This window comes from Elephas maximus, chromosome 10, assembly GCF_024166365.1.
Source record: "Elephas maximus indicus isolate mEleMax1 chromosome 10, mEleMax1 primary haplotype, whole genome shotgun sequence".
Taxonomy (NCBI): domain Eukaryota; kingdom Metazoa; phylum Chordata; class Mammalia; order Proboscidea; family Elephantidae; genus Elephas; species Elephas maximus.
In genome coordinates, this window is record NC_064828.1 from 5873819 (window position 1) to 5887829 (window position 14011).

General features: G+C 43.6%; 1 protein-coding gene across 4 annotated transcripts in view; it reads right to left on the reverse strand.

Moving 5' to 3' along the window:
* GALK2 (galactokinase 2) overlaps positions 1-14011 on the reverse strand; it is a 276880-nt gene that overhangs the window by 33485 nt on the left and 229384 nt on the right. For all 4 annotated transcript variants that reach the window (XM_049897715.1, XM_049897716.1, XM_049897714.1 and 1 more), the window contains exon 8: positions 9098-9308. In XM_049897715.1, coding sequence (XP_049753672.1) covers positions 9098-9308 — 211 coding nt within the window. The remainder of the gene's footprint in view (positions 1-9097; positions 9309-14011) is intronic.

The following is a 14011-nucleotide window of genomic DNA, read 5'->3' on the forward strand; positions in this document are numbered from 1 at the left end:
TCCTGCCCATCACTTCTCCATATAAATAGAAGAAAATCTATTTAATGAACATTTGCAGGGCACCGCAGGAATAGACAGCTGCATAAAACACAGACCCTCTTTCAAGGCTGTAAATTCTGTGGGAAGATGGTTCCTCATGGCCCACATTTAGCTGCTGTGTCTATTTCAGGATTTACTTCTGGGAAATGTCAGTATAGTAACTACTGTTACATGAGTTTCACTGAGGCTGGAAAAGTTTCTAGATTGCTTTCATAGCTGAAGGTGACCAGCAAAGATGGGACTGCTCTTGTCAGGAAGGTAGAAATCCCCTTCTTCCTTCCCTTCTCCATGTACATCCTCCCTAACACTGAATGCCCAACACATGAGGATGACCTTCCTGGAGACAAGAGGACTGTTCTTTGGAAAAGAGCACCAGGATGTCTGACAAGTAGTATGAAATAGCACCAAGTCAACAGGGAAGAACATACGAGCAAGAGCCGACAGGGAGGCTGGCCCTTAAGTTTAGATTTCTGGTCCTAGTCCTCCTGGGTATCCTGGTTTTCCCAAAAACCCACAGATAAGGGATAAAAATTTAGTATCACTGGTCTAATTCTCTACCACATTCTCTCCCTCCAGCCCTGCCCAACCCTCAATATGTCAGAAGCTTGGGGAATTCAAGAGGTTGAAGGTAGAGTGTGTAGAGAGGAAGTCAAGCTCATAAATCCATTCTGGCCATGGCCTACCTCAGTCCAACATGGCCAGGTAGATTTAAGACTACTGCAGGGGTATATTTAAGACTACCCCTGTCAACTCCTCCTCAAAGTGGAACTCTCAGAATTTGTTTAATTTTAGCTCTTTACAAACCCTCTCAGATGTGGATTACAATTCCAGAATTTCTGATTTTGTGGCTCCAGGATAGCCTCAGGAGTCAGGGCCACGCCCATCACTAGACTTGTAGGGTAAGAGGGAGACTCTGAAGGCCGGCCCACCCCTCAGTGGCTTAGGTACTGAGTAGTACATAGCACTATGTGATTCCAACACACTAGACAGGCTATGTCTACAGAAGCTGAAAGCTCGATGGTGCTGTCTTTACAAAGTTAATTAGTTATGTACACACTCATTTTTAGTTCCTTAAATATGTGAAGATGAAAGGTGAGTCAATGAATAGGAATATAGAATACACACATCTGAGAGAAGAAGGAAAAAACACAGGAAAGAAGCATCATCCTCAAGTGATCTTCCCAGGGATCTGAGATATCAGTTCAGCCCATTTATTTTCCTGGAAAAGAAAATAGGAACTTACACTCTTGGCAGGAACCTGCCTTCTATGACTAGACAGCTGAGAATCAATAGGAGCCAAAGAGCAAGGAGGGACCAGAAAGAAAGGAAAAGTAAAAAGGACTAAATGAAAGGACAACGTTTCCCAAATATGACTTCTGAAACCAACTTAAAACATAATATCTTTTATGAATAACAAAACAAATAAACAACTGACTTAATCTTTTATATTTTGTTTTATAAGAATCTATTATTTTATCTTGTAAAAATAAAAACAGCTAACACTGAAAGACCCGTTTTAATTGGCCTTGTCATTGGAAATCCACCACAAAAATTTTGAGGATTTCTGATCAACCAACATGTAAAATATTAAAAAGATCTATAATTTCCTCTGGAGTTTCTTCTAATCTTTTTACAGAAAATTTTTCTTCTAAAATTCTAAAAACAACAATTGAATCTGTTGAGATCATAGAGTTTGCTGCCTGGTATCTTACAAGCTATTTTTTAAATCAATTTCTTTGATACCTGAGAATACTTAATTGGAAATTTAAATACTGAACGACTGACCCTTTTAATAGTACTCAAGAAACAAACGTAGTGCTAATACTGTGAAGTATTTAGTACTTTTCCATTAGATAGAAAGCAGACCACACTTCTTAGAATTAACTCAGGTAACATATAAGAGTCACATTTTTATCAAATGAGAAAACTCAATGGCACTTCTCACAGCTCTTTTATAACACAAGAGGCCATTCACATTCCAGCCAAGTTGAGTACTGGATGCCACATGGCCTTAAGTCTTCCAAGGCCAAAGCAGCAGAATAGGAAATAGCTAAAAGGAAACTCTATCCACAGAGTAACCTATCTTCATCACCTCTCTTTAGTCTTAAGAAACAAATCAGAATCAAGCAAAGTCATATTAGACATCATCTCCCTTGCTTGGTGCAGACTGCTAAGGCCAGTCTGCACGCATGCTGTGATAAAGGTAATGGCAGAAAGAGTACTAGGTTAAGCCAGAAGAATAGTACCGGGATCTGGTTCTAGCACTTGTTGTCTCTGTAGTCTTGACAAATCACCTAACTCTCTAAGCCTCAGTTTCCTCCTTTGTGAAAAGGAGATAGCCATGTCAGCCAGGTTGTAGTAAGATTCAAATCAGATCATGTGTATGAACAATAATGTATAAGCCATAAAATACTGAACAAGTGCCAGTTATTTTTGTTTTTGTTTTTACAACGGTCCATGCCAGTGCCCCAGGCTTGCTCAAGAGACATGAAGATAGCTCATGACTTTAGACATCCAGGATCCAAAAAATTTAGTCAGTACATAACCAGCACTTTATCAGGATATGATAACTGACAAAGTTGGTACTCCAAGCCCCTTTTAGTTCCTCACTGAGCCCTTTGTTCTCAGATGTGTGTCCTTGACCTATCTCCTGTAGCTGTGCCCAACCCTTCTGGCTCTGACCACAGCTTTATCTTTTCTTCTTGGAGTCCTGCCTCAGGAAACACGTCTCCAAAATCAACCTGGTCCCTGGGGCCTCTGGGACCCCAATCACTACACCACACCCTTAGTTCCTACTTTGTGGGCAAAGTCTGACAAATGCAACTTAAATTATTCCTAGCCAGTTCCTAGTGATGGTTTATATCCATCATAAACAATGTCTAAAGGATTTGAGGATTTTGCTTTGTGTGTGTGTGTTTTATGTTAATGGCATTGAGCATTTCTAAATCTAATTATTAGAAATTTTGAAAGAGAAAAAAACAATTGCACATGAGCCATTGGGAGTCTGGTTGTCTAGCAGAGGCTGCAAGCCACAGTTTGATTATAAACTCTCTCCCTACAGTTCCATCTCAAGGTCAACATCCTAAAATTCACACTCATATCCACGTAAAGAAAGAAAGAGATGTTGACAACAAGAAAGAATAGAGATTCTATGTCCTTTTGAGAAAAGCATGGATTTCCATGATGGGAAAATTAGGTCAAGTCAGCATCATTTTTACAAAAACAATGCAGTCGCTTTTCTTCGGGGGGGGGGCTTAAACACACATGGCAGTACATGGAAGGATACCTTCTCTATACTTAGCAACTTATCCTTTGTGTCTTCCACGGTTTTCTTGAAAATTTAACTTATTCCCAAAAGCTGCTAAAAGAATAACCCAATTAAAAAATGGGCAAGGGATATGAACAGGCACTTCACTAAAGAAGACATTCAGGCAGCTAACAGATACATGAGGAAATGCTCCCAATCATTAGCCATTAGAGAAATGCAAATCAAAACTACAATGAGATTCCATCTCGCGCCAACAAAGCTAGAATTAACTCAAAAAACACAAAACAATAAATGTTGGAGAGGTTGTGGAAAGACTGGAACACTTATACACTGCTGGTGGGAATGTAAAATGGTACAACCACTTTGGAAATCAATTTGGTGCTTCCTTAAAAAGCTAGAAATAGAACTACCATACAATCCAGCAATCCCACTCCTTGGAATATACCCTAGAGAAATAAGAGCCTTTACACAAACAGATATATGCACACCCATGTTCACTGCAGCACTATTTACAATAGCAAAAACATGGAAGCAACCAAGATGCTCATCAATGGATAGATAAATTATGGTATATTAACATAATGGAATATTACAGATCAATAAAGAACAACCATGAATCCGTGAAACATCTTATAACATGGAGGAACCTGGAAGGCATTATGCTGAGTGAAATTAACCAATTATTCAGTTGCAAAAGGACAAATATTGTATGAGACCACTATTATAAGAATACAAGAAATAGTTTAAGTACAGAAGAAAATATTACATATTCTTTGATGGTTACGAGGGTTGGGAAGGAGGGAGGGAGAGGGGTATTACTAATTAGATAGTAGACATGAACCATTTTAGGTGAAGGGAAAGACAACACACAATACAGAACAGGTCAGCACAACTTGACTAAACCAAAAGCAAAGAAGCTTCCTGAATAAACTGAACACTTCGAAGGCCAGAGTAGCAGGGACGGGGATCTGGGGACCACTGTGTCAGGGGACATCTAAGTCAACAGCCATAATAAAATCCATTAGAAAACAGGCTGCATCCCACTTTGGAGAGTGGTGTCTGGGGTCTTAAGCACTAACAAGCAGACATCTATGACCCACACATCAGGTGCTTTCAACCCACCTGCAGCAAAGGAGAATGAAGAACACGAAAGATACAAGGTAATTACGAGCCCAAGAGACAGAAAAAAAAAAGAGACAGAAAGGGCCACATAAATCAGAGACTCCATCAGCCTGAGATCAGAAGAACTAGACAGTGCCCAGCTACAATGGATGATTGCCCTGACAGGGAACACAACAGAGAATCCCTGATGGAGCAGGACAGCAGTGGGATGTAGACCTCAAATTCATGTAAAAAGACCAGACTTAAGGGTCTGACTGAGACTAGAAGGACCCTGGAGGTCACGGTCCCCAGACCTTCTAGTAGCCCAAGACTGGAACCATTCCCAAAGCCGACTCTTCAGACAGGGATTAGACTGCACTATATGACAGAAAATGATACAGGTGAGGAGTGAACTTCTTGGCTCAAGTAGACACGTGAAAATATATGGGCAGCTCCTGTCTGAAGGGGAGATGAGAAGGCAGAGCGGGACAGGAATACATAGCAAGGTGTATATAAATTTTTGTGTGAGAGACAGACTTGATTTGTAAACTTTCATTTAAAGCACAATAAAACTCTTAAAAACTACTAAAAGAAGAGGAGGAAAGACAAGCAGATGTAGAGAGAAATTAACATGGGTACATAGAAAGAGAATAGGCTGAGGGTTGAGATGACTGAGGAAAAGATAAGAATTACATTCGGCTTTTTTTTTAAGATAGGTAGGAACTGTATTTCGGAAAAGGTGGAAAGTCCAGTCAGAAAAAGGCAGTGGTGTTTATGATCAAAGGCTTAGAGGCAAGATCAAACTTGCAAACAGTAAGTGGAAGGGTCCAATTAAGGCAACCCTGTTCAGGGAGGAATGTATAGGCTCAAAGACGGAAAGGCAAGAAGAGAGTGCAGGCTAGGCTGAGAAGAAACTTAATATCCACATTAAAGGCTATTGGGCAATGATGTATCGGTGAGCCACTGAAGGTTTCTAAACTAAGAAATAACACCACAAAAAGACTGTTGTAAGAAGATTATTAGGCAGTAAATATTCTCAACTTATTATGATTCTCACCTCTTTGCCAATAACTCCCAAATCTAACTCAATAGTTTTTGACTTATTACCTGCCCTACATCGTTAATGAAATGTCCTGCCATCACCCCAGACAGACTCAGTCCTCTCTCACTCTCTCTCTATATATATGTATATAGAGAGAGATAAAAAAAAAAAAAAAATCTATATACACCTTGCTAATTTTTTTTTTATGTACTCCTAGTTGCTCTCCCCTGAATCAGACAGCACACTCCTTCTCTCCACCCTGTATGCCCCATGTCCATTCAGCCAGGGGTCTTATAAGTGTGTGTGCTATCCCTAGCTAGGGTCCTGTGGGTGCAGGCACTGACAACTAGCTAGGGTCCTGTAGCTATGGGTGCTGACAGCTAGCTAGGATCCTGTAGGTGTGGGTGCCGACCCCTAGCTAGGGTCTCATAAGTGTGGGCATCAACACCTGGCTAGGGTCCTGTAGGTGTGGGTGCTGACCCCTAGCTAGGGTCCTGTAGGTGTGGGTGCTGACCCCTAGCTAGGGTCCTGTAGGTATGGGCGCTGACCCCTAGCTAGGGTCCTGTAGGTGTGGGTGCTGACATCTAGCTAGGGTCCTGTAGGTATGGGTGCTGGCTCCTAGCTAGGGTCCAGTAGGTGTGGGCACTGACACCTAGCTAGATCCTGTAGGTGCGGGCACTGACACCTAGTTAGTGTCCTATAGCTGTGGGTGCTAACCCCTAGCTAGGGTCCATTGGGTGTGAGCACTGACACCTAGCTAAGGTCCATTAGATACGGGCGCTGACACCTAGCTAAGGTCCTGTAGGTGTGGGCGCTGACACCTAGCTAGGGTCCTTTAGCTGTGGGCACTGACACCTAGCTAGGGTTCTATAGGTGTGGGTGCTAACCCCTGGCTAGGGTCTGTGTAGCTGTGGGTGCTGACCCCTAGCTAAGGTCCTGCATGTGTGGGCACTGACACCTAGTTAAGGTCCAGTAGGTGTGGGCACTCACACCTATCTAGGATCTGGTGCTGTGGGCACTGACCCCTAACTAGAGTCTAGTAGGTGTGGGCACTGAACCCTGGCTAAGGCCCTGTGTGTATGAGCACCGACCCCTAGTGAGGGTCCAGTAGGTGTGGGCGCTGACCCCTGGCTAAGGCCCTGTGTTTATGGGCACTGACTCCTAGCCAGGGTCCTGTAGGTGTGTGCACTGACCCTTAGCTAGGGTGCTGTAGCCCCTTGGGGCCAGGTGATGGTAGGAATGTGGCTCGAGCACCAGCTATGCAATGACCTCGGAGCCACGTTTCCTTTCCACTCCCCTATAGTCAGTTCTTCAACTAGTTACTGAATGACTACAGTGGGTTGGTCTATGAAGTAATGCCTTAAAGGTTGCAACTATTGACAACTTTGGGATAAGGTAATCATCTAAGGACGAGGATTAGGGCTTTGGTTCCTAATATTATCAGAGCCAATTTAATTTTTTTTCTTCTTCTTTTTCCAATTTAACTTTATGAGCATTTCTAGAACTGGGGTGAGCAAACTCTGACCTGCAGGGCAAATCTGACCTGCCACCTGTTTTTGTAAATGAAGTTTACTGGAACACAGCCACGCATTGGCTCTGGCTGCTTTTGTACTACAACAGCAGAGTAGAAGAGTTGCAGCAGAGACTGTCTGGCCTGCAAAGCCTGAGGTACATATTGATGTCTCTGGACTAGGTATTGTGCTGGACACTGGAATACAAAGATAAGCAGGACACCTTATAGTAATGTCGAGTCTAGTGGGGAAGAGTCCACACAACAATCACAGTGGACGATATCTGCTGTAATAAAGGTATTTATCAGAAACTCTAGCAGTTTGGAGGAGAGACTAACTAAATACCTGGAGAAGGTGGCTCGAAGTTAGGGGATCCCCAGCCTGAGAGGAGTTAGAGGCAATTCCAGGCAGAGAGTAGAGCCTCTGTGAAGACACAGAGGCGTGGAGGATTGTGGAGTATTGGAGAACATGTGCAAAGAGGTATTACATGCGATGTGAGTTGGACATCTAAAAGATGGGCAAAAGGGATGCCACCTAGGAGACTACTGCTCTGCTCCATGCTGCATAACAAGAGCCCAAAATGGGGGATCGTTGGTGGACATAGCCCAACGGAGAGATTCTCAAGACTCTGTAAATGGGAATTCAGTTGGAATTGGTGATTGCCTGTGTAGAGGATCAAAAAAAGGTGAAAAAAAAAGAAGGAAAGAAAAAACGAAAGAGAAGGTAAGGAAGGCTGAGGTATGGGAATGTTAGGAAATTACGTGAAATGATTTTGGGAGCAAGATCATGAGCTCCCACAGCTACAGGACGCTAGCAAGTGGTTGGCACCCACACCTACAGGACCCTGGCTAGGTGCCAGCACCCACAGCTACAGGACCCTAGCTAGACACCAGCACCCACACCTACAGGACCCTAGCTACGTGCCAGCACCTACACCTACAGGACCCTAGCTAGGGGTCAGCGCCCATACCTACAGGACCCTAGCTAGATGTCAGCACCCACACCTACAGGACCCTAGCTAGGGGTCAGCACCCACACCTACAGGACCCTAGCTAGGTGCCAGCACCTACACCTACAGGACCCTAGCTAGGGGTCAGCGCCCATACCTACAGGACCCTAGCTAGATGTCAGCACCCACACCTACAGGACCCTAGCTAGGGGTCAGCACCCATACCTACAGGACCCTCACTAGCGCTCAGCACCCACACCTACAGAACCCTAGCTAGGTGTCAGTGCCACATCTACAGGACCCTAGCTAGGGATCAGAACCCACACCTACAGGACCCTCACTAGCGCTCAGCACCCACACCTACAGAACCCTAGCTAGGTGTCAGTGCCACATCTACAGGACCCTAGCTAGGGATCAGAACCCACACCTACAGGACCCTAGCTAGGGGTCAGTACCCACACCTACAGGACGCTAGCTAGGGTCAGCGCCCACACCCACAGGACCCTAGCCAGGTGTCAGCACCATACCTAGAGGACCCTAGCTAGGGGTCAGCGCCCATGCCTACAGGACACTAGCTAGGTGTCAGCACCCACACAGATAGACAGCCTTTATTTTTAAGACGGGCAGCCACCTCAGGCTTCTACTCCATGCCTCCAACTTTCACCTGGCCTTCATCTCAGGCTTCTGATGTTATCACTATAAAATGAAAATTACGCGAAAGCAGCAGGCAAATAGAAACAAGCTCCCATGCTGAATTACATCACAATTTTCAGCCTCAGCAGCTAAGACTTCTGGATGTCCCAGAGTGCTATTACACAGCAGCTGTGTTTTAACTTAAGTTGCTTTAACTTAGACCGTTTTATGTAAGCAACAGAATACCAGGAAAAAAAAAATGGTTGGGGGAAAAAAAATAAGCTGAAAAAAAAACATTGAATTAGGAGCTTCTTAACGGCAGGAACCATGTCTTATTCACCTTTGCCTAGCCAAAACACCCAGTATATAGCAGACCAGAAAATATTTGTTGAATGAATGAATTTATGAAATGAATAATCTAGATCACCAAGTTTGCCAAAACATACATACATGTTTGAAAGTCAGAGAGATCTGTGGGGAAGTGCAATGTTGGGCCATTTTCTAGGTGTGAGTAGGAGAAAAACCTGTCCCCTTACTTTGTCCAGCAGACTCACCATCTTGAGTGTTTGGACTCAGGATCTGGGTCCTGAGTTGCTCCAGGCTAATTTCCAGACACCTACAGATCTCCTCAGGGCTATAGGGTTCAGGGTGAAGGGCATCCTCTGTGGTCAACAACATGTCTTCCAGGCTGACCCCTAGTCTGGCTTGTACCTCTTCCAGCCGCAGTACTTCATCCCATGGCAGGTTTTTGTACTTAGCCAGGAGCTGCAACCAAGATGATGGTCAGTTTTCATTTCAGAAATTGATGTATTACTGTAATTAGCCAAATTCAACTTTATGCTGTTTTTTAGTTGTTGTTGTTGTTGTTTGTTTTCTTTTGTTTTTTTCCATTCAACCTATCCAAATTTCCCACCATTGCTTGGAAATGTACATTGAATTCAGATGTTTGGAATTAAACATGTTTATTTGACACTCACAGGCTAGTTTTGTCCTTCCAAAAAAAAACACTAATCCTCCACTGAATTTTTTTTCTCTTGCCTGTCACCACTTTCCCTCAGGGCTATTTCTTTGAATAATTTCCTTCTTTTATCCCTGTTCAGTTCACCCGACTACACCCCTCTCTATAAAGTCCAGAGAAAACTACTCAAATGTCATGTGACCTTGGTCCTGAGGTGTACTGCGTGCCTAGTCTCATCAGGGCACTTCCTGTTTACTACAAGCCTCTTTGAAAACGGCTAATGAATTTAAGTATCTGGGTGTTTGGAGTAAAGCCTCAGATTTTAAATGAAAACCTCACTGGTGACCTTATTATGAAAAAGCATTTCATTAGGTCGCTGGTAGCGGGGGTAGAAGTTTAAGTTTCTCCACCCTCAGAAGAGTTTGGATTCCAATTGCATTCTGAGGCACCTCCCCAATCGGATGTAGAGGGTCAGTATAAACCAAACTTTTGTAACCAGGTGCACTCGTGGGAACCCCAAACCAGAATATGTTTCTCTCATTCTCCCCACACCACAGATGGAGCCCTGCAGAACAGCTGATAACCAAAACAGTGAAGACTGCTCTCACTTGGACATCTATAAAATTCATTCCCTGGGTGTCAGGACAGCAGGTGCAGACAGCAAAATCGGCAAAAAGAGGCGAGCAAGTGGAGGGGAAACCAGTCTCCCAGGAAATGCGCATCTGATTTATCCCCCTCCTATGCTGATGACTTGAATTTCTTTTCGACAGGAAGCAGGGTTTACTGAAAGACCATGGGACTTTGGTTACGGCCACTTACTTCTGAAGAATGTTAATAACAGAAGTCCTTATAGTCATTAATCCTCTTTTTAAAATCCTGGCTCATACATATGAAAGAAGTTAATGATTTTAAAAAAGAACTAGGAAAAAACACAACAGAATTTTTTTTTTTTTCTGTTGAATTATTTCACTGAACATAGTACCATTTTTTAAATCAGGGCCATGAGCTAAGACCTATTTTCTAACCTTGTTTGTTTAGCATTAAAAAACACAAAAAACAAAAAACCACCACCCTCGAGTCAATTACAACTCACAGCAACCCTGCAGGACAGAGTAGAGCTGCCCCATAGGGTTTCCAAAGCTGTAAATCTTTGTAGAAACAGACTGCCACATCTTTCTCCCGCAGAGTAGCTGCTGGGTTCGAAACACTGACCTTTTGGTTAGCAGCTGAGCACTTAAGCACTGCACCACCAGGACACACCAAGAGTTTATTATGGGTGCTGGGTTCATAAGAGTTGAGTCAATCTATGCAGCTTTCTTTCAATTCATTAATTCATGTTCCATCTTCCAATTTATTTTGTGTGGAAAAAGAGCTAGTGTGAAAGATCTCTTAGACTGAAGCTTTCTCACAACACAGATCCAGAATCCAACTGAGATGAGCAATGAAGCTAACACACATTAGTGCTGTAGGCTCAATGAGTTAAAATGTACTCTTAATTCCTTTGATCTTCAGCAACCCTGTGAGATAGGTTATTGCCTATCACATTGAAGAGATGAAAGTAAGTGACTTGCCCAAAGGCACCTTACTAGTAAGAAACAGAGTCGGAAATTGAACCAAGTCCAGTAACTATCTTTCTTTTGCTTCCCCAAGGCCACATGCTCAATAAGGTATGGATGCTATCTATGTCATGATACTCGTAGCAGGGCAAATCTGCACTTCAGTCTTAGAAATGGAGGCCAAGACTTGTGCTAGAGGTGAACATTCCAGTGATTTAAAAACCTTGTAGATGGGTTCCTTGAGGGGTGATGAGGGGGGCAGGCAGGAAAAGCATCAGAGAACTGGGAGTGGTTTCTCCCTAAGAACTTTTCAGTCCACAATGATCTCCAAGTTCTATCCCCAGTCAGCCTCACTAGCAGAAGTCACACAGCCCCAGGCCCTTGATCCCAGGTAACTGAGCCAGTGTTTGGGGGTAGAAAGTCTGTAAGGGATGCCTTCAGCCTACAAGGTTCAGTTTTCAAAGCAGCCTCCCTGTGGACTTTTCTTTTGCAGACAAAGGCATTAACATACTGAAGTTCACATTCACTCTAGCAATATCCCAGTCCGCTGTTAGCCCAATTGTCCACTTAGCCCTTATCTGGAGGGGCCACACAGCCAGTTTGGTGTATATTTCAATTAAGGATGAAAACGACCACATGCCCTCAATGACAGCTGCATTGCCCGTAAGCAGCTGAATAGTGCACTGCATTGAGTGAATAAAATTGGAAAGCCACTGAAGCCCTTTGAAATTTGGCTCAGGAAATAGAAAGATGACTTGCAGATGATGGAAGTGGGTGGCAAAAATCACTGTTGCTCAAAGACAGAACTTCATGAAGGAATTACTATTTGTGGCCATGGTGGCTGGCCTACTTCACATTTGTGAAGTGGGGCTATGAGTCAGGGCTAGGGGTCATTTCATCACAAATTCCTCACTCAGTAGCAGAATGGGAAAGTAAGAGAAAGCAGTTCTTTGTCAACATTCACCATTTTCTTTCACCACTGCAAATATTAACTACTCATATACCACCTGTGGGAGGCTCTGGAGCTCTGTTCTACACTCGATGGGCCAGAGAGCAAACAACAAGTGCCTTGTCCAGAGTTATGAAACGAAGCACTGAAGAATGCTGCTAGAATCCTGTCTTAGGTTGGTTTCTCCCAGAATCAGGCTTTGGGACAAGAATTTCAGAGCAAGTAGTTTCTTTGGGAGGGCAATCCCAAGAGGCACTAATGGAGTAGAAAGTGAGGCTGGGAGAGAAGTAAACCAATACAAGATACGCTAATGTAGACAAGTGAGGCCAGCCCTGCGGGGGACCTCTGGGAGCTATATGTATAAACCTCAGATACATCCTATTCAAAGGGGCAAGAAAGATGGGACAATGGATGGCATCCAGAGCACAAGACTGATGAGGACTGCTCCCAAGGGTATAAACTCCCCAGCACCTAAAGGCTGACCCAGATGTAGACTAAGCATGCTCCTACAGCCAGAAAAAGCCCCCAGTTCACAGTAAGACAGTGTGGTACTAAGAGGGCCGAGATGATACGGGGTGGGGGTGGGGGGACCAACAGCATCTGCTACCCTTCTTAATAGAGGTGTTTGCCAGTCAGAATTCACCTACCTCAGCTTAGACTTCTGCACAGCATTTCATAATGTTAACAAATCAATGGAACAAGCACCAAGTCTTCTCCCCACCAGATCAGCAAAGGATAGTTTCTAATCCTTTCTCTGAGTTACCTCTAAAAAACAAGAATTAATTCAACAAACTGTCTTCCACACAACAAAAGCAGTTGTGTTGTTATTGTTTCTGGCTATATAAATCATACTATAAAAACCTCAAACAATACATAAAATTTCAAAGCACAAAAACAAAAAATTAAAATACCATCCAAATTACCCCAGTGAGATAAACACCATCCACCGTTTGGATAAGCACCCTTTCATACATTTCTTTATGCATACCCACATGCATGTAATTTGACATAAATGGGGTCATGGCATAGCTGTTTCTATTGTGGATACCTTCGTTTTCTTATCTTGCCCTCACCCCTACCAATTACACTAGAGGCCTTTCCCAGCTTTGGGTAGTGCTCAGTGACTTCCGTGTCAGTGTTCCCTCACAGCCATCATCAACACACATTCATCACGTTGCCTTGCCCCACGCTTGAGTCATCCCCACTGTCTGTTCTCCACTTTAGTCTGCAAACCATAGAGTAAGTCTGAAGAAACCTGCACGACCCACTACAATCATCCCTGGACTCCCAGCACAGCCTCTCATTTCAAAAGCAAACCCAAATGTTGTGCTCTGGATCCCACTCACATCTAACTCCTCATGGGTACAACAGAAAGAGCAAGGCAGTCTAATAAAACAGGTCACAATTTACCTAGGCCTGAATTTCCTATTAAGTAAAATGGGACACTTAACGGCGGCTACTTCAGAAGCCCTGGTGGTGTAGTAGTTAAGTGCTATGGCTGCTAACCAACAGGTTGGCAGTTCAAATTCACCAGACCCTCCTTGGAAACTCTATGGGGCAGTTCTACTCTGTCCTATAGGGTCACTATGAGTTGGAATCTACTCAAAGGTAATGGGTTTTTTGGAAGGGCTACTTCACAAGCTTCTGTGAAGATTGAATAACAATAAAACTGCATAGGGCTTTACCTAGCCCAAAAGAGGCATTGTGTGAAGGTCCGTTTACTTCCCTCCCCACATTTCCATGACTCTCTAGGTTTTTTCCTCTCATCCCTATGCCTTCAAATATATACAGATGTTTTCTGTCTTAAAATTCCTTATTCCTAAAGCTACTGCTCTTCACTTCGCCCTCCTTTTCACTGTTCAACAACTAGAATCAGGGGCCCATCCTCACAGCCTGCAGGCCCTCACTGACCATTGTAACTTCTGAATATGGCCTCCCAAACACCCTTCCTTATCTCCAAAACAACTTTCAAAGCCACTGGTCTTCTCAGTCCTCTAGAGCCTTA